This window comes from Garra rufa, chromosome 14 (genome assembly GCF_049309525.1).
Source record: "Garra rufa chromosome 14, GarRuf1.0, whole genome shotgun sequence".
NCBI classification, from domain to species: domain Eukaryota; kingdom Metazoa; phylum Chordata; class Actinopteri; order Cypriniformes; family Cyprinidae; genus Garra; species Garra rufa.
Genome location: NC_133374.1, coordinates 13,826,471 through 13,845,625, shown reverse-complemented (window position 1 = coordinate 13,845,625; position 19,155 = coordinate 13,826,471). Strand labels below are relative to the sequence as shown.

The 19,155-nt window shown below is 35.2% G+C and overlaps 1 protein-coding gene across 1 annotated transcript in view; it reads left to right on the top strand.

Moving 5' to 3' along the window:
- frya (furry homolog a (Drosophila)) overlaps positions 1-19,155 on the top strand; it is a 76,966-nt gene that overhangs the window by 6,874 nt on the left and 50,937 nt on the right. Inside the window, exons 2-17 of the mRNA XM_073818486.1 lie at positions 2,359-2,549; positions 5,493-5,546; positions 7,288-7,427; positions 9,089-9,179; positions 9,587-9,666; positions 10,459-10,539; positions 12,763-12,931; positions 13,449-13,541; positions 13,741-13,839; positions 13,916-14,017; positions 14,100-14,203; positions 16,837-16,945; positions 17,203-17,289; positions 17,372-17,543; positions 18,244-18,376; positions 18,508-18,615. Of these exons, the coding sequence (XP_073674587.1) occupies positions 2,359-2,549; positions 5,493-5,546; positions 7,288-7,427; positions 9,089-9,179; positions 9,587-9,666; positions 10,459-10,539; positions 12,763-12,931; positions 13,449-13,541; positions 13,741-13,839; positions 13,916-14,017; positions 14,100-14,203; positions 16,837-16,945; positions 17,203-17,289; positions 17,372-17,543; positions 18,244-18,376; positions 18,508-18,615 (1,813 nt within the window). The remainder of the gene's footprint in view (positions 1-2,358; positions 2,550-5,492; positions 5,547-7,287; positions 7,428-9,088; positions 9,180-9,586; positions 9,667-10,458; positions 10,540-12,762; positions 12,932-13,448; positions 13,542-13,740; positions 13,840-13,915; positions 14,018-14,099; positions 14,204-16,836; positions 16,946-17,202; positions 17,290-17,371; positions 17,544-18,243; positions 18,377-18,507; positions 18,616-19,155) is intronic.

The window sequence follows — 19,155 nt, the reverse complement described above, 5'->3', positions numbered from 1 at the left end:
AAAAAAAATGATATTAAGGCAAAATAAGAAAAATGTACACATCTTCATTCTGTTCAAAAGTTTACACCCCTGGCTCTTAATGCATTCTGTTTCCTTCTGAAGCATCAGTGAGCATTTAAACCTTCAGTAATAGTTGTGTATGAGTCCCTCGGTTGTCCTCAGTGTAAGAAAATCGATCTCAAAATCATATAGTCATTGTTGTAAAGGGTTCAAATACACAAAAATACTAAAAAACCAAAGACCTGAAGGATTTTTTCTGAAGAACAGCGGGCAGTTTAACTGTTCAGGATAAACAAGGGACTCGTGAGCATAAACATAAACAAACATACAAACAAAAAACACAGATGTGGATCATTCAGGTAACAACACAGTATTAAGAATCAAGCTTATGTAAACTTTTGAACGGGGTCATTTTTATAAATTCAGCTATTATTTTGTCTTGTGGACTATATACGAATGTCTTTTATGTGAAATATCTTACTCAGGTCACTACTAAATAAAAAAAATAACATGCATTTTAAATGATCCCTTTCATTTTGGTCAAATGATTAACATTTTGCAGATTCTGCAAGGTGTATGTAAACTTTTGACTTCAACTGTATTACAGTTTAGATTGAAGACTTTTAGATTTTGATTTGTTTTTGAAGGTGAAATACTGTAGGTGACGAAGATCTTTTTCTCTTCAAAGGAAATCATAACTTAGTTTAAGCTGTGTGGAACTAAGTCTGTTTTTGTCAACATATGATAAGACTGTGTCTAAAACTAGATCAAAATTTGTTGTCAAAATGATCACTTCTGTGACTGTCACATGTCTCCTCTGCAACTCAACCACCATTGCTTACAGTACAGTCCAGTAGCTTGTGTGTGTGTGTGTGTGTGTGTGTGTGTGTGTGTGTGTGTGTGTGTGTGTGTGTGTGTGTGTGTGTGTGTGGGCATGTTTTTGTGACATATCAGGACACAAATGTGTGTAATAACATGGGTATGACATAGGTATTACAAGGAGAGGGTGACTTATGAGGACATTGCCCATGTCCCCACTTTTCAAAAGGCTTATAAATCATACAGAAAATGTTTTTTTGAGAATGTAAAGATATGCACAGTCTCCTGTGAGGGCTAGGTTTAGGTGTAGGGAAGGTGTAGGGTGATAGAAAGTACGGTTTGTACAGTATAAAAACCATTACGTCTATGGAATGTCCCCACAATTCACAAAAACAAACATGTGTGTGTGTGTGTGTGTGTGTTTGTGAGCTCTGGGAATGAATATTACTACCTCTTGATATATAAAGTTGCACCTTCTGCTTCAAGTTTTGTGTTGAGAAAAGCTGGGCGTTACTGTGTGTACACAGGTTGCAGTCACTGTCAAGCTGCAGAATGAGAAAAGTTGGGAAATTCTGAAATGGATTTCACTATTGTCTGGAATACAATAATGGAGTGTCTTTATTCAAATAGTGTTTGACTTCTACACTAGAACACTAGAAAATCCCTTTTGATTTATTTTGAAATAATGCAGAAGTTACATTTTGTGGTTTCTGAAAAAGACAAGACAATACATTCAGTATTTTAGACACAGTAAGATGTCATTTCAGGATCGGAAATTAGGGTTTGTGGCAAAAATGCCACTAAAATTAACAAAAATGTCCCATAAATTCAAGGAGCAAATGTCAAAGGAGCAAATGTCATGATTAAAATGGAATTTAAAAATTAATGAAAAGTGTTGCTTTTACACGCTGTTTTGTGCAGCATTGAGCCTTATAACCAATCAAATGCGTGTGTTGAAATTTAGGAATGCATTGGCCAATCAGAAGCGCTTAGATAAGTCAGCGCTGAAAATGCCAGAGCTCTTGATGAGTGTGCATGTTCGCTGTTTCACTCTTCATAAACAATACAGTGCAGATATTATGTAAAAGAAAGATTAATTTCAAAGCTTCAGTGGTTATAACGGGGTTTTTGCATAGCTTATGAAGCCAGAATGTGACATGCCCAAAACGAAACAATAACGTTTTATATTGTTTTCTATATCAATGTTAATAATCATTATTACAGTATAAAGATCAATCATCTACAATAATGATTTTTGTCATAATACTGAAGCCATGTGAGCTCCTGTTTTTTACATGTATATTTTAATTATAACAATTATAAACAGTCTGTTGTTATTGACAACAATTTAAAAATATTGGGTAAAGTAATTGGGTAAATTTAAGTATTTGACATTAAAGACAACCTAAGCTTTTGATAATAATAAGGTGATTAAAAAAATTGCCCTCACAAATGTAAAAATCAATTTCATGGGGCAAATATTGTACATGTAATATATGTACATGTATTTATAATATATATATTTTTATATTTTTTAAGCTTCACCAGGGTACAGCAAGCCTCCTGTCCCGCCGGTTTGTTGCTCGCAAGGTGAGAAGGGGCCACCCGCCATGATGCCCATAAGCGTGGACCCTGAGAGCCGGCCGGGTGAATATGTGCTCAAGAGCCTCTTCGCCAACTTCACCACCATCTCTGAGCGCAAAATACGGATTGTCATGGCCGAACCTTTGGTGAGTGACATTTAAGACTAATAAAAGGTGAATCATTTTTTTAATCACCTTGACAGTCCCAGTTCTCATCTGTCTTTGAGGATTGTGGAGATGGTTGACCATATGGACTGTGAGAATGGCTTGTTCAGACTTAATTTATGAAGCTAACATAAAGATGACTTAATATGACTTAAAATGGCATGAAAGCATGATCTGTGGGAGTTTTTAGTGAGTAATCAGCTTGGTGAAATTTAGGGCTGCCCTCGACTAATGACTTTTCAGGTTTGCTAGTAGTTGTTCATGTTAAGCATTAGTCGACTATTAGTCGTATGTTTATTAATAAACCATATATATCATAATAATGAGCCTTTAGTTGCCTACATAGCATAATAAGCGCTCAAGCGTACGCAAAAAAAGCTTGCCACAGCACACCGGCAGATATAATAATTATGAATGTGTCAGGGAAAAACAGCAAGGAGACTGCATTAACATTTTAATAATTTATTGATAAACTAGTGCTTTCTTTGTTTTTGGCTTAAAAGATGAAGATGAATCTCTGCAGTAGTGATGTGCCTGGATGCATGTTTCATATGGATTACATAATATGAGAATATTTGTTTTTTATTTTAAGTAATTAATTTAAAAGTATACATTTTACTTTCTATAGATATATTTCGTCATGTCTGTAAGGCAAGTATACACAGAGTTTCGAAGCTCCGCACACACGTTCACAGAGACAGAGGCGGCAGAAAGCATTTCCTGTTTGCTTTATTTATTTTACAAAAGCTCAACGTTTTGTTGTTATTCTGAGTGCACACAAATATGCGTAGTCTTTATAGATTCAAAAGATGTGTTACTTTTATCTGTGTGACATTTTTATCAAAAATGACAGAATATTTTAAGAGTAAGTGACCGCACCGGTGCCTCCATCTGTCATGCAGTAACAGACACTTTGCTACCACATACATCTTTTAGATGATAAGCCATATTAGAGTTATTTATAAACTAAATATCAGTTTCCGATAGTGTAAGTAATGTTTATTTAAACATTAATATGCAAATGAGCCATGAATTTACATTTGATTAAAACAAATTCTTTGAGAAGGACTTTCCTTTCTCTTTTCAGAACACCACCGCATAGCACTGATGTCTATGGTTCTTGTCAATAGAAATTAAATTTTTATCTGCCAGCCATGGAAAATACAGATAATATGTTTGTGTTACAGTACTTGCTCTTTACAGAGGAGATTGTTTATCTCTAATAACCTTCAACACTTACCAGCCTTGTTAGTATTTCCCAGACAACAGGCAAATTTACCTGCATGCGCGTTTAACAGCGAGCTGCTAGTTTCACGGCCGGCAGGCAGGCTTGTGTTAATTAACCTTTCCCACGACAGATATATTGTGTCCCCCAAAACAGCTGCCACCAGGATGAGCTCATCTTCTGTCTTGCAATTTTTTTCTGAAAAAATCTGAGATCAGGTTACTTGAACTGTTAAGCCACAGTTGTGTAGTGTAATTTTTTTAAATTGAGATTTATACATCATCTGAAAGCTGAATAAATATATAAAGCTTTGCATTGATGTATGGTTTGTTAGGATAGGACAAGATTCAGCCGAGATACAACGAGAAAATCGCCTTTAAAGTTGTCTTAGCAATGCATATTACTAATTTAAGTAAAATTTAAGTTTTGAGATATTTACCGTAAGACGTACAAAATATCTTCATAGAACATGATTTTTACTTAATATCCTAATGATTTTTGGCATAAGAAAAAAATCAATAATTTTGACCCATACACTGTATTGTTGGCTATTGCTGCAAATATGGATCATCTACAGTTTATTTGTACAGCGACATCCCTCTGGCCAATTGTGTTTGAACAGTAAATCTAGCAATTCATAAACACAGTATCCATTTTGTTTCTGGATATTATTTACTTCTCTTTCTCTTCAGACGCAACTATGTTTTTATGGGTCGGTCATGTTTAGAAATACCCCACTCTTTTGATTCAGAAGTGGAGGAAGGTCCTGCAAGAGCATAAGGTGGTCCATTAGGCCTTGAGGGATATTGCCCTGTCCTTGTCTGCCCTCTCATCTCTTTCTCCCTCAAATGACTCAAGCAACTGAAATATTTATTAGCCTAAGATGAAAGAGGTGCTTCAGTGGGCTGAACGAGCTCAAATTAAATTTAACACAGTCTGAAAGTGTTATGTCTGACAAGCCCAGCAGGGTCAGAGAAGACAGTCTGTTCAATGTAACAAAAATGATAATACTATTTGAATATCCAAATCACTTATTAGCTTAGCTGTCACCTAAAAAAGAAGCTATACACTTCTCTGGGGTTTAATTGTAATATCTTGAGTAGGAGTATGAAATGTAGTTCAGTTGGGTTTTTACACAACCTGTGTTGTTTAATCAGCATGTCTGTTTTGTGATAGTTGCTTAGATCAGCTTTTTCACATTGTAAGACTCTGCAGGTTGTCCTGTTTGTATATACACACTGCTGTTTAAAAGTTTGTGGTCAGTACATTTTATTTTTCCTAAAAAAGGATGCTTTATTTTTCAAGCATGCAGTAAATTGATCAAAAGTGACAGTAAATTTGCATATTAGAATGATTTCTGAACGATCATTTGACACTGAAGACTAGAGTAATGGTGCTGAAAATTCAACTTTGCTATTACATAAATATTACATTTTAAAATATAATAAAATAGAAAACTTGTTTAAATTACTAATAATATTTCATGGTGTCTGTTTCTACTGTATTTTTGATCAAATAAATGCAGCCTTGGTGAGCATAAGAGACTTTTTTTACCACCCCGAAGTAGTTTACAGTAGCTGCTAGAATGCGTAATGTTGAAACAGTGCTGTATTTAATCAAGGAAACCATAATGCATCGCTTTCTGCTACTATTGCCTGAATCATATTTCCTTTAACAAACCTATTCTGTTGTTTTTACAGGAAAAGCCTCTGGTAAAGTCTCTTCAGAGGGGCGAGGATCCGCAGTTTGACCAAGTAAGTGCTTGTTTGCCCCCCCTGGACATTTGCACAAGTCCCCATGTCCAGTCTGTGGACAGATGTCCCAGCGGAAAGACAAGAGACAGCCTTTTAGCTGTCTGGCTGTGCCAAAAAATTAATCTGACTTTTTGAATTATTAAAATAGATTCATGGATCTGTCTGGCCTTTAAAACATTCAGAGTGACCTCAGTAAAAGCCTGATGTGGTTTTTGGCTTGTCTGGCTGTCTGGGAGTGAACAAGTCCATTTGCATCGCTAATAGATTAGATAAGACAGTTTTATGCCTTAAATTCACGATAGGTAAGGGAAATTGCATGCTCCATCAGGTCATCAAACATTTAGTGGTGTGCGAGACATTATTTTTTAATAATTTAAACATAAGTGGTTTTGATTAGTTTATTCAGGGCTTAAAAATACTGATTGCATTTCATTTTCAGGTCAAAAAAAAAGTGAGAATATAATAAATGTCTTTTTTTGAAAGAAATTAATACTTTTATTCAAGGATGTGTTAAATTGATAAAATGCGATAGCAAAGACTTATATTTTTAGAAGAGATTTCTATTTTGAATAAATGCTGTTCTTTTTAACTTTTTATTCATCAAGGAATCCTGTAAATGAATCAAAGCTTCCAAAAAAATATTAAGCAGCAAAACTCTGTCCAACAATTTTGCTTTAGGGGCCAGAATGAGCAAGCGAAAAAAAATATTGTTGAACTTGTTATATGATTATAATTCTCAAACTCCTTTGTTACAGTTAACTCCTTTGTAAATGAGTGACAGAAATATCTGCAAAATAAATAAATGTATAATATATATACATTCATATATATATTTTTTTTATTGCAAAGGTTATTCAAAATTTGAATAAAATGTGTAACAACATAAATAAAATGTATTAAAAAAAGTACATTTAAATAAAAATAAAATGGCACAACTTTTTTTTTAAATTATAAATGTAAATATAGAATTTTTTAATTTAAATTCATAATTAAAAAAATGTATAATATTAAGTTTGCGGCCAGTCAGGGCAAGTAAAAAATTGAACCAAAAAACCGACAAAACAAGCAGTAAAAAAATCGTATTGTTTTCTTTGTTGTATGATTATTATTCCTAAACTAAATGACAAAGTTATCTACAAAATGATATCTAAAAAACAGAATTTAATTTCAGATAACCTTGAGTAAATGTTTTGAAAGCCCAGAATGAAAGGTCTTTTTATTGCTGGCTTGGGTGGAGTGTGTGTTCCATGCCCTGAGTTTGTAAGTTTGTTTCTGTATGCACATATATATATGTGTGTGTGTTGGAGGCAGGTGAATAGCGGCCTCATTCAGAACTCACAGGGCTGCGTTTGTACCCATGATCCCTTGGGCTTTTCAGCAGCCTCTCTGAGAGGGGATTCTTCTCCCAGGATTCATCAGGGAATGAAGGGCTCGCAGTGTTCACCCTCAGCCCCTGAACACCACCCTTTCTCCCTCCCTTTCCTATGTGTTGAGTCCTCACCAGGGACCGCCTTTCCTTCCTGCACTCATTACCGAAACTCCCTCCTCTTTTCTCGCTTTCTTTGCATTTTAGATACACATTTAAGACACATGTTCACACAAAGTCCCTACTTTCAGCAATACCACACTCAAAATAACTTTCTCCTGAATATGCACTATGAAATGCATGCCCTACATAGGTGTATTTTTAGTTTGTTTATGTGGCGATTAATACATGCTCTCTCTCTCTTTTTTTTTTTAGTTGATCAGCACAATGAGTTCCTTGGCTGAGTATTGCCTACCATCAATCTTGCGCACCCTGTTTGACTGGTACAAAAGACAGAATGGAGTTGATGACGAATCCCATGAGTACAGACCGCGTTCAAATACAAAGTCCAAAAAGTGAGTCCTGTTTGTAAAATAATATATATATATATATATATATATATATATATATATATATATATATATATATATATATATATATATACAGTCAAGCACGACATTATTAATACCCCTGGCAAATTCTGACTTAAAGTTACTTTTATTCAACCAGCAAGTTTTTATTAGAAATGACACAGACGTCTCCCAGAAGATAATAAGACGATGTACAAGAGGCATCATTGTGGAAAAAATTATTACTTTAATTATAATTTTTATCTTTTATTTACATTTGAACAAAAAGTGGCATGTCCAAAATTATTCATACCCCTCTCAATAATCAATAGAAAAGCCTTTATTGGCTATTACAGGAATCAAACGATTCCTGTAATTGCTGACCTGCTTTTTGCATGTCTCCACTGGTATTTTTGCCCATTCATCTTTAACGTTGAGCTCCAACTCTTTCAGGTTGGAGGGTGTCCTTGCCATCACCCTGATCTTTAGCTCCTCCTTTTTTACGCCATATGAAGGCTATGTTATTGTGGCCAAACAATTCATTTTTTGTTTCATTTGACTATAAAACAGAAGACCAGAAGTCTTCTTCTTTGTCCAGATGAGCATTTGCAAAGGCCAAGCGGGCTTTTGTGTGCCTTATCTGGAGAAGTGGTGTCCTCCTTGGTCTGCGTTCATGGAACCCAGCGGTGTGCGGTGTCTGTTAGACTGACTGCCTTGAGATGTTGCCCCCAGCAGATCCCAGATTCATCAGGATGGCCTTGGTGGTGATCCTTGGATTCTCTTTTACCTCTCTCACTATCCTCCTGGCCAGCACAGGTGTCACCTTTGGTTTCCGACCACGTCCTCTGAGATTTTTAACATTGTGGAACCTGTTGTATTTTTTAATAATACTTTGCACTGTAGCCACTGGAACTTCAAAACATTTAGATATGGTCTTATAGCCCTTTCCTGACTTGTGAGCAGCCACAATGCGCAGCCGTAGGTCCTCAGTGAGCTCCTTTGTCTTAGCCATGACTGTCAAACCAACAGCAGAGAGCTTCTGTTTTTCACCTGTTGAGTTGATTAAAACAGCTGTTCCCAATGAACCAGGGTAATTAGGATGCTTTAGAACAGCTTGGACTATTTGGAATGGTATAGAACTTTGGGTTTTCCCATAGACTGTGACAGTTTGCAAAGGGTATGAATAATTTTGGACATGCCACTTTTTGTTCAAATGTAAATAAAAGCTGGGAAATATTTTTTTCCACAATGATACCTCTTTTACATCGTCTTATTATCTTTTGGGAGAAGCCCGTGTCATTTCCGGTCAAAAAAAACTTGCTGGTTGAATAAAAGTAACTTTAAGTCAGAATTTGCCAGGGGTGTGAATAATTTCAGGCTTGACAGTATATATAAAAGAAGTCTTTCTGTGAGACTGCAATGCAATGACCTGATAATTTCTATGTAAACTGGATGATTTGACACAATAGTGCCAGAATAGCCCAGTGACATTAGATAGCCAAGTCGGTGTTGAGTGACTCAGATGCTTCTGTGACTGCTGCTTCCTGTAGGCAGAGTGCAAAACTCCATTTAATCATTGAGAAATGATATTTTAGTCTGTGAATGTGTGAGAGGGTGGGGGCAAAATGGCTTACATAATCTGTTTACATTCTCTCTTTTTTTCCCAGTGATGAGCAACAGAAAGATTATTTGCTGGAGAGGAGAGACCTAGCCATCGACTTTATCTTCTCTCTTGTGCTCATAGAAGTTCTCAAACAGGTAACGCACACTTTGATTTGCATCTAAACAAGTTTGGATGCAAATATAACTAACATGTTAAAGATGGAACCAAATATTAGAGAGTGAGGAGAACTAAATGCAAAAGTTAGTCTATGGATAAACAAACACCAATGATCTATGGTGGTTACTGCTTTGCCAGACCAACAAAATTGTCTCTATAATCTTAGAATTATATAAAACCAAAGCAGTACTTTTTATTGTTTCCTTTGGCAACAAAATGGCAAATTTAGCCATAGATTTAACCTAGGAAGAGATTGTTGATATAGAATTTAGTGGTTATTATACAAATCTATTTAAGACCACAGAAAGCCATAATTGGTCAATCAAAATGAAATATTCCAGAGAGCTATGTTTTAAAATGTGATACTGTTTGTGTTTTTGGCCAGATGCCTCTCCACCCGGTTGTGGATGGTTTGGTCCATGAAGTCATTAATTTGGCTTTTAAGCACTTTAAATACAAAGAGGGGTAAGAGACCTTTTGCTATGCAAGCCCGTTTCCGCCACTGAATAAAAAATCAAAAAAGGTTATTGCGTCTTGTACAATTCTGATTTTTTTGTTCAGAATTGTGATATAAACTCACAATTGCATGTTATAAAGTCAGAATTCCGAGATATAAACTCACAATTCTGAGAACATATCAGTCTTTTTTTCTCCTCAGAACTGGACTTTATATATGAAAAAAGTCAGAATTGCAAGATACAAAGTCGCAATTGCAAGAAAAAAAGTCAGAATTGTGAGATACAAAGTCACAATTGTGAATAAAAAAGTTTGAATTGTGAGTTTATGTCTCACAATTCAGACTTTATTTCTCGTAATTGTGAGTTTATATCCCAATTGTGTTAGAATTGTGAGAAATAAACTCAGAATTCTGAGAAATAAAGTCAGAATTGCATGATATAAACTTGCTATTCTGAAAAATTAAGTCAGAATTGTGAGATATAAACTCGGAATTCTGTGAACATATCCGTCTTTTTTTCTACTCAGAACTGGACTTCATAACTCACAATTGTGAGTTTATATCCTACAATTCTGAAGAAAAAAAAAACAGTCAAAATTGCAAGATACAAAGTCGCAATTGCAAGACAAAAAGTCGAAATTATGAGCTAAAAAGTCGCAATTACCTTTTTTTTTATTCAGTGGTGGAAACAGGCTTCAGTATTTTCCTCATATGAATTTTCTATTGGATACATTTAATTAGACGTACATACATCTGTATGCAGTTACATTTTCCAGTTGTTTTCTTTTTTTTATGGCCAGGTATCATGGTCCCAACACTGCCAACATGCACATTGTAGCTGATCTCTATGCAGAAGTAATCGGAGTCTTAGCACAAGCGAAGTAAGTACTCAGTCCAACACTGACAACAGTACTTTTATTTAGCAATGTTAAGCTGTGTTTTTGAAATGTGCAAAAACTTACTAGGTTTGGAAATCAGCTATTGTGAGTTTTAGATCTTCAGAAGCACATCGCTTTTTCAAATGCTTAGCATCCTCCAAGTGTCATTCCTATAATCTGTGTGGGACTCTACAAAACAACTCTGCCTTTCTTGTTGTTGCAGAACAGTTGCTTCTTTGCTTGCTTTTGAAAGAAGGGCCTTGCTTGCTCAAGAAATGTTACCAGGCCTGTGGCTGTCTTATTTGACAGCTCAGGGTCTGATTTATGAAAGGGACCCCAAAGTCAAAAGTTTACATACACCTTGCAGAATCTGCAAAATGTTAATTATTTTATTAAAATAAGAGAGTTCATACAGAATGCATGTTATTTTTTATTTAGTACTGACCTGAATTAAGATATTTCACATAGAAGATGTTTACTTATAGTTCACAAGAGAAAATACGAGTTGAATTTATAAAAATAACCCTGTTCAAAAGTTTACATATCCTTGATTCATAATACTGTTGTTACCTGAATGATTCACAGCTGTTTTTTTGTTGTTGTTTAGTGATAGTTGTTCATGAGTCAAGTCAAGTCACTTTTATTTGTATAGCGCTTTTAACAATACAGATTGTGTCAAAGCAACTTCACAGTATTTAAACTGCACAATAGTGTGTAAGTAACGCATTATTGTAAACAATCAATTTTCAGTTAAAGGCAGTTCATCAGTGAATTCAGTAATATCATCATCCAGTTCAGTTCAAATAGTATACGATATCGCATGAGTCCCTTGTTTGTCCTGAACAGTTAAACTGCCTACTGTTCATTAGAAAAATCCTTCAAGTCCCACAAATTCTTTGGTTTCTCAGCACTTTTGTGTATTTGAACTAGGGGTGGGCATAGATTAATTTTTTTAATCTAGATTAATCTAGATTAAATCTTGGAATTAATCTAGATTAATCTAGATTAAAATGGCTAATTTGAATTCTGCTGAAGGCATTCAGAATATGTGTGCTACCCAAATAATGACTAAAAGTAAGTCTTTGAGAATGGATCATAAAGCTCATAAAGCTGTTCTATGATAATTTGTTGATGAAAATAAATTATGTTCAATTAGATGTACTTGTGTTTACTAACTAACTAACAATGAAATTATTTTTTCTAGCTATTAGATTGTGTGTTTTTTTAACGTCAACATCTACCCAGCCCATTAGTTACATGTTACACCGTACTTTTATTTTGACAGGTTGCCATGAAGTTTCTGTGTATACAGTATGATATGATGCTAGTTTTCTCAAATGAAACGGTAAAAGTGACACTCACAGCAGTTTGGGAGATTGAGTTTATTTGTTCATGTGAGATGAAAATGCCAAAAATTAGCGGGAGCGTCACGTGTGTTTCAGTATGCGTGTAGTAAAAGCTCGTCTCCGCCATGCATACATACAGCTAGGCAAACGGTAAAACATATCAGATTCATATTAAAACGGTCTTTTTGCATTTCAGTTTTCACATACACTAGTCCATGTCGCGATTTGAATTAAGTGACAGAGCAACATTTGATTTATGAATCCAAAAAACGACGAATTTACGTGGCATTTCGCGCTATAGTAGATTCTGTTTTCATGAATGGAGGACGACGCGATCCTGTCTGTGTTTTGGTGGAGGAGACTTAAACGCGCGACCATATTCGGTATACATCCGCGTTAAACTATCAAGGTGAAAGTCATCATAGCTTGCGTAGTTTAGACCCAGCTCCCAACCCAAATTTGAGAATAGATTAACGGCGATATTTTTTTTATCGCACGATAAGAGTTTCGCGTTAACGCAGCACGTTAACGCCGATAACGGCCCACCACTAATTTGAACCCTTTCAACAATCACTGTATGATTTTGAGATCCATCTTTTCACACTGAGGACAACTGAGGGACTCTTATGCAACTATTACAGAAGGTTCAAACACTGATGCTGCAGAAGAGAAACAATGTATTAAAAAACTTTTAGACCTTTTAGAACTTTTAGAAAACATAAAAAAAAATTTAAAAGTTCGAAAAGGTCTAAAAGTTTTTTCCTGCCTTACATTTCATCTAACATATAATCGACTCGATTATTCTTTGTAAGCGCTTGTGAAGTATAAAGCTTGCCCTTAAGCCAGTGATTTATCTGTCAATCATAATTTCTTTTTGTAGATTTCCTGCTGTTAAAAAGAGGTTCATGAGTGAGCTGAAGGAGCTCCGTCAGAAAGAACAGAGCCCATACGTAGTACAAAGCACCATTAGCCTCATCATGGGCGTGAAGTTCTTCAGAGTGAAAATGTATCCTGTAGAAGAGTTTGAAGCCTCGTTTCAGTTCATGCAGGTAAATGTAGAATATAAAGACATTTTGATAATCTTCCTTCCTTTTTTGCTTGTTAAGTATTTTTTATAGTGCTTGGCAATGATTAATTGTGAATAATTGCATCCAAAATAAGTACTAAATACGTTTTTGTGTATACAATATATGTGTATGTACTGTGTATATTTATTATGTATATAGAAAGACATACATATGCAGTATATATTTATATTCATATAATTTATATTATATATATATTTTTCTGTAATATATACATGCATGTGTGTGTATTTCTAAATACATATTAAATATACACAGTACACACATATATATTATGTACACAAAAACTTTTATTTTGGATACAATTAATTGTGATTAATCATTGCCCACCAATAATTTTTATTTTTTTTATATGTATTTTTATTAACCTATACTGAATATAGAGAGTCAGATAAGGCTATAGTGATAGTTGTATGATATTAGCGCTCAAGAATGTGAAAGCAAACCATTTTTCACAATGCTGTACTCTTTTCTGTTGCAGGAGTGTGCACAATATTTCCTGGAAGTGAAGGACAAAGACATCAAACATGCTTTGGCCGGACTCTTTGTGGAAATTCTAGTTCCTGTAGCAGCGGTTAGAAAAATGTTCTAAAGATCTGTCAACACTTTGCAAATTGGATGTTATTTACATGTATTTTACACATTACAAACCACTCACACACCACTTTATATGACTTGCTGGTACAGTAAATGTTTTAATAAAGTGTCACCCTTTTTAATCGTTATTTGTCATTTTGTTCCTCATTAATATGGTCTTTTTCCTTCTTTGATAGGCTGTCAAGAATGAGGTGAATGTTCCTTGTTTAAGGAACTTTGTGGAGAGCTTGTATGACACCAACTTGGACCTTTCAACAAGAAAGAAACATTCTCTGGTCAGTCTGGTTTTCGTAAGTGTTTTATACTGTTTGAGGGCACTTTGAACACTTTGTACGTTTCTCACTGTTTTAGGCTCTGTACCCACTAGTGACATGTCTCCTGTGTGTCAGCCAAAAGCAGTTCTTCCTCAACAGATGGCATGTCTTCCTTAACAACTGCCTCTCTAATCTGAAGGTATGTAGTTTCACGGTGTGCTATTTTTTCTATATTCATTAATTTTTGATACAGTGCACTGCATACCTCTTAATCATTACAGAGCAAGGACCCTAAAATGGCACGGGTTGCGCTGGAGTCCCTCTACCGACTTCTGTGGGTCTACATGATTCGCATTAAATGCGAGAGCAACACTGCGACGCAGGGGTAAGTGCAGCTATATATTTAAAAGCCACTACCAAAACGCCTATCTGAGACCCCCAGAGACCAGCCGTGGGTTGGTTCGCAGTAAACTGATTTTACATAATACAGTCCATCTCATGAATGCCAGCTTTCTTGGTGGAGCTCTAGAACGCTGAAAAAAACAAAAAAATAAAAACAAGTCTGTACCCTACCCCTCCCATGGTCATGAGTCCGGTGAACCCGGGGTGTGACCGCACCCCTCAGCCCTTCTTAGTGGCAGCGAGTAAACAAGCAATCCATTACAGTCGTCGACGTGCCTCAGGCGGAGGGGTAATTACTGACAGTGCTGCCAGAAATGGGTGGAGAAAGGAGAGAACCAGAAGGGAGGCTGGTGGTCATGGGTGATGGGTGTTGGAACGCCAAGATCGTCCACTGGGATTCGAAAACTTGGCAAACGAAACCATATACACACCCATGTTTAAACTAACCATCGGACAAGTGTCGATGTCTTATGCTTCTAATCATGTAATAGATAGATTGGGATTATTGTATTATATGGTTGACGTTGTTTGGGAAAGGGTGTACATGCTCTTAGAGGATTTCAACACCAGAAGGGGAAGTTGTGGTGATAGTAGTATAAACTGAACACTGCATACATACTAAAAAAATTACTAAACGTGAAACGGTATGCTTTATGCAACAGTACAGATGTGCTACCTAAAAAGTAATATAAAATGGTATTGGTAAAGTTTTTTGAAGAAGTCTCTTCTGCTCACCAAGCCTGGATTTATTTGATCCGAAGTACAGCAATAACTGTACAGTTTTGAAATATTTTTACTATTTTGAATAACTGTTTTCTATTTGAATATATTGTAAAATGTAATACATTTTTGTGATTTCAAACCTGAATTTTTAGCATGATCACTCCAGTCACATGATCCCTCAGAAATCATTCTAATATTCTGATTTGCTGCTCAAACAACATTTATTATTATTATTATGTTGAAAACAGCTGAGTAGAATTTTCTCAGGTTTCTTTGATGAATAGAAAGTTCAGAAGAACAGAATTTATATGAAATATGTAATCTTTTGTAACATTATAAATGTCTTATTCATCACTTTTGATCATTTTTAAGCGTAATTTCTTTTCCAAAAAAAAAAAAGAAAGAAAGAAAGAAAATTATGCTGACTCCAAGTTTTGAAATAGAATAGTGTTACAATTTATTTTTATTTCTTTTAGGTAAATGCTAATCTTTGGATCTTTCTATTCATAAATAATCCTGAAACCCTAAAAACTGTTTTAAATATTGATAACAACAATACTACTACTACTACTTCTAATAATAATAAATTCTTGAACAGCAAATCAGCATATTAGTATGATTTCTGAAGGATCATGTGACACTGAAGACTGGAGAAATTATGCTGAGAATTTAGCTTTGATCACAGAAATAAATTACACTTTCACATTTATTTAAATAGAAAGCACTTATTTTTGATAGTTATTTCACTTATAATTTGCTGTATTTTGGATCAAATAAATGCATGCTTGGTGAGCAGAAAAGACTTCTTTTAAAAAACATAAAAAACTTTTGACTGGTAGTGTTTTTCAACTTTTGGCAGTTTGTTAATAAAGAAAATAAAAAAATAGAAATATGTGACTTATTATATTTGAATTAAATGTGTTTTTTAACTTTCTATTCATAAAAATAATCCTGAAAAATATATCAGTTTCCTCAGAAATATAAATACATTGATCAATAAATAAACACCAAATCAGCATATTAGAATGGTTTTTGAAGGATTGTATACTATTTCACAATATTACTATTTTAAAAATATTTTTAGCATGTAAATGCAGCCTTGTTGAACTTAAGAGACTTCTTTCAAAAACATAAAACAACTTACCAAATTTATTTTTTTTTACTTAAGAAGGCATATTATATATCTAAAGCATGGGAGGGGAGGTTACTTCTGGAACCACAAGGATCAGAAAATGCTCAAATTAGGTAGGAAAAGTGGTGTTGGGTCAGTTCGCTGTTTATGCAATGTATTTGGAGATGTGTTGCAATATAGCAGGTCATAAATATCATAAAACTTGGATATGCATGCCACATACCAAGCTTTGATTTAGAGTTTGCAACCACTATGAATGAGCCCAAAGAGAACAACCCAAAAAATAATAACCCAAATTAACCCAAAAATAATAATTGTGCCATTAATTACTCACCCTCATGTTCTTCCAAACCCACAAACACAAATTAAGATATTTTTGATGAAATCCAAGAGCTTTCTGACCTTGTCAGACTATTTTAATGATGTCCTTACTTTCTGGGCCTTGAACGTGTGTTGTGTTGTTGTCTATGTAGAGTCAGAAAGCTCTTAGATTTCATCACAAATATCTTAATTTGTCTTCCGAAGATGAACGAAGTTCTTACAGGTTTAGAACGACATGAAAGTAAGTAATTTCAATGACAGAGTTTTAATTTCTGGGTAAACTAAACCTTTAAAAAAAAAATCACAAATTGTATACATTTCTAATGAAATGCTAATTAGAACAAGTTATCGGTGTCACTATGTTTTAACCTTCTTTTTGCGTATGCCAGTGCCTGATTCTAAACTTCTTATCGGTAAACACTGTGATCTTGTCCCAACAGCCGCCTCAGCTCTATTGTGACGAACTTGTTCCCTAAAGGATCCCGCAGCGTCGTTCCTAAAGACATGCCTCTCAATATATTTGTTAAGATTATCCAGTTTATTGCACAGGTAAGTCTGTGATTAAATGACAAACAGATGTAAATCTGTTGTTAGCTGTTAAACCATTATACAAGACCTAATTCCCGTTTGTTGTGAAAACAGAGCATGTGTCTAAGGACAAAGGATTTAGAGTTGTTGCCGAAACAAATGTGCAGTGACAGCTAGATTCCATCATAATTTGCAAGACTACACATATTTAGTGCTCCTGATGCAGGATGTGTTAAAATATTTACATTGCATTTCCTCATTCTTCTTTTATCTTACAGGAAAGACTTGACTTTGCCATGAAAGAAGTCATTTTTGATCTACTGTGTGTTGGGAAACCTGCAAAAGCCTTTAGTCTTAATCCAGAGGTAAAGTATTGTTAAATTGCAATAGATTTAGTAGCTTTATCTCAGCGTTATGACACTCATATCTTGATTTCTTGTTCTGTAGAGAATGAATATAGGTCTCAGAGCATTCCTGGTCATTGCTGACAAGCTGCAGCAGAAAGATGGTGATCCCCCTATGCCGAATACAGGGGCCACGCTTCCTTCTGGAAACACACTACGAGTCAAAAAGACGTTCCTGAGCAAGCCTCTGACTGAAGATGAGGCCAAAGTCATAGGTGAGTTGTCCTTCTAGAGGAATAATTCAATCAAAATAAAGCTCGTTTGTTGGACCAAACCATCCGTGTATGAATGTTTTTGTGTTAGATAACAACAGATGAAAAGTGGCTTTTTTATATGAACCCCATAAGCATTTGCTTTTCAAGCAAAAAACCTGTTAAATTGTAAAACAGTAGATATACATGGGAGTCTGTTTCCACCACTGAATAAAAAACAAAAAAAGGTAATTGTGACTTTTGACAATTGCGAGTTATAAAGTCAGAATTCCGAGAAATAAACTTGCAATTCTGACTCTCGGAATTGCGAGTTTATATCTCACAATTCTGACTTAATTGAGAACATATCAGTTCTTTTCCCCCTCAAAATTGGACGTTACAACTTGCAATTGACAGAGAAACGTCAGAATTGTAAGATTAAAAAGTCGCAATAACCGTTTTTTATTATTTTTTGTTTAGTGGCGGAAATGGGCTTCCATAGATATGCTATTCAAAAGTCAGAATTGTGAGATAACTTGCATTTGTGAGAAAAAGTCAGAATTGCGACATATAAACTCTCAATTGTGAAAAAGTCAGAATTACAAGACACAAACTCACATTTGCAAGAAAAAAATGCAGGATTGCGTGTTTTTATCTCGGAATTCTGACTTTATAACACGCAATTGCTAGGGTTGCTACAGTTCTGCATTGTTTCAACCATCAGGAATGTCCCTCTATTACCCCCAAGTACGGAAGGCTTTAGACAACATCCTCAGACACTTGGATAAGGAGGTTGGCCGCTGTATGATGCTGAGTAATGCACAGATGCTGAATAAGGAACCTGAGGATATGATTACGTATGTCACACACAACACTCCGTCCAATATTCTTTCATCTGGTGTATCAGATACTATGCACACACCTGTCTGACCCATCATCCTAAATCCAACTAAGCTTGAGCTTGTGTGACCTCTCTCTATATTAACAGGGGTGAGAGGAAACCCAAGATTGACCTCTTTAGGACATGCATGGCCGCCATTCCACGCATCCTTCCCGATGGCATGTCCAAGTCGGAGCTCATAGACCTTTTGGCTCGGTGAGTGTGTGTATAAGTTCGATGCATGAGTAGACGTGTAAGCAGAAAGCATTTGCTTCAAGCAAATCGCCCAATGGTCAGGTTTCCTAAAGGCTTCAGTAACTTGATCCCTCCCAGCCCCCAGCTTGAATAGGATGTCCCAGTGCAATCTGAGTCAGGGCTGGTCTAATCAAACTTAATTCTTCATGTTCAAGCCATTAGGTCAGCCAGCTAGTTGATCTTTCTGTGAACTTCCTCTACTGGAAATGGAGGGACTTCTGCTTTGTAATGGAAGATCTTGAAAAGTTTGCAGATTATTTATGAGGATTGCGCATGATGCTATTTTGACATGTACAGGAATATTTTATAAGTATGCACACGTCAAGTTACTGTAATTAAGACTTAAAGCATTAAACAGCATTTTTGCTCATTTACATCAAATAAACATGAAAACTACTGTATATAGACACATTTGAAATTAAAAAAAGATATATTTTGTCAATAAAAATGACAAAACACAAAACAATTCCTAAAACTTTAATTGCAAAAAAATGAATAAAT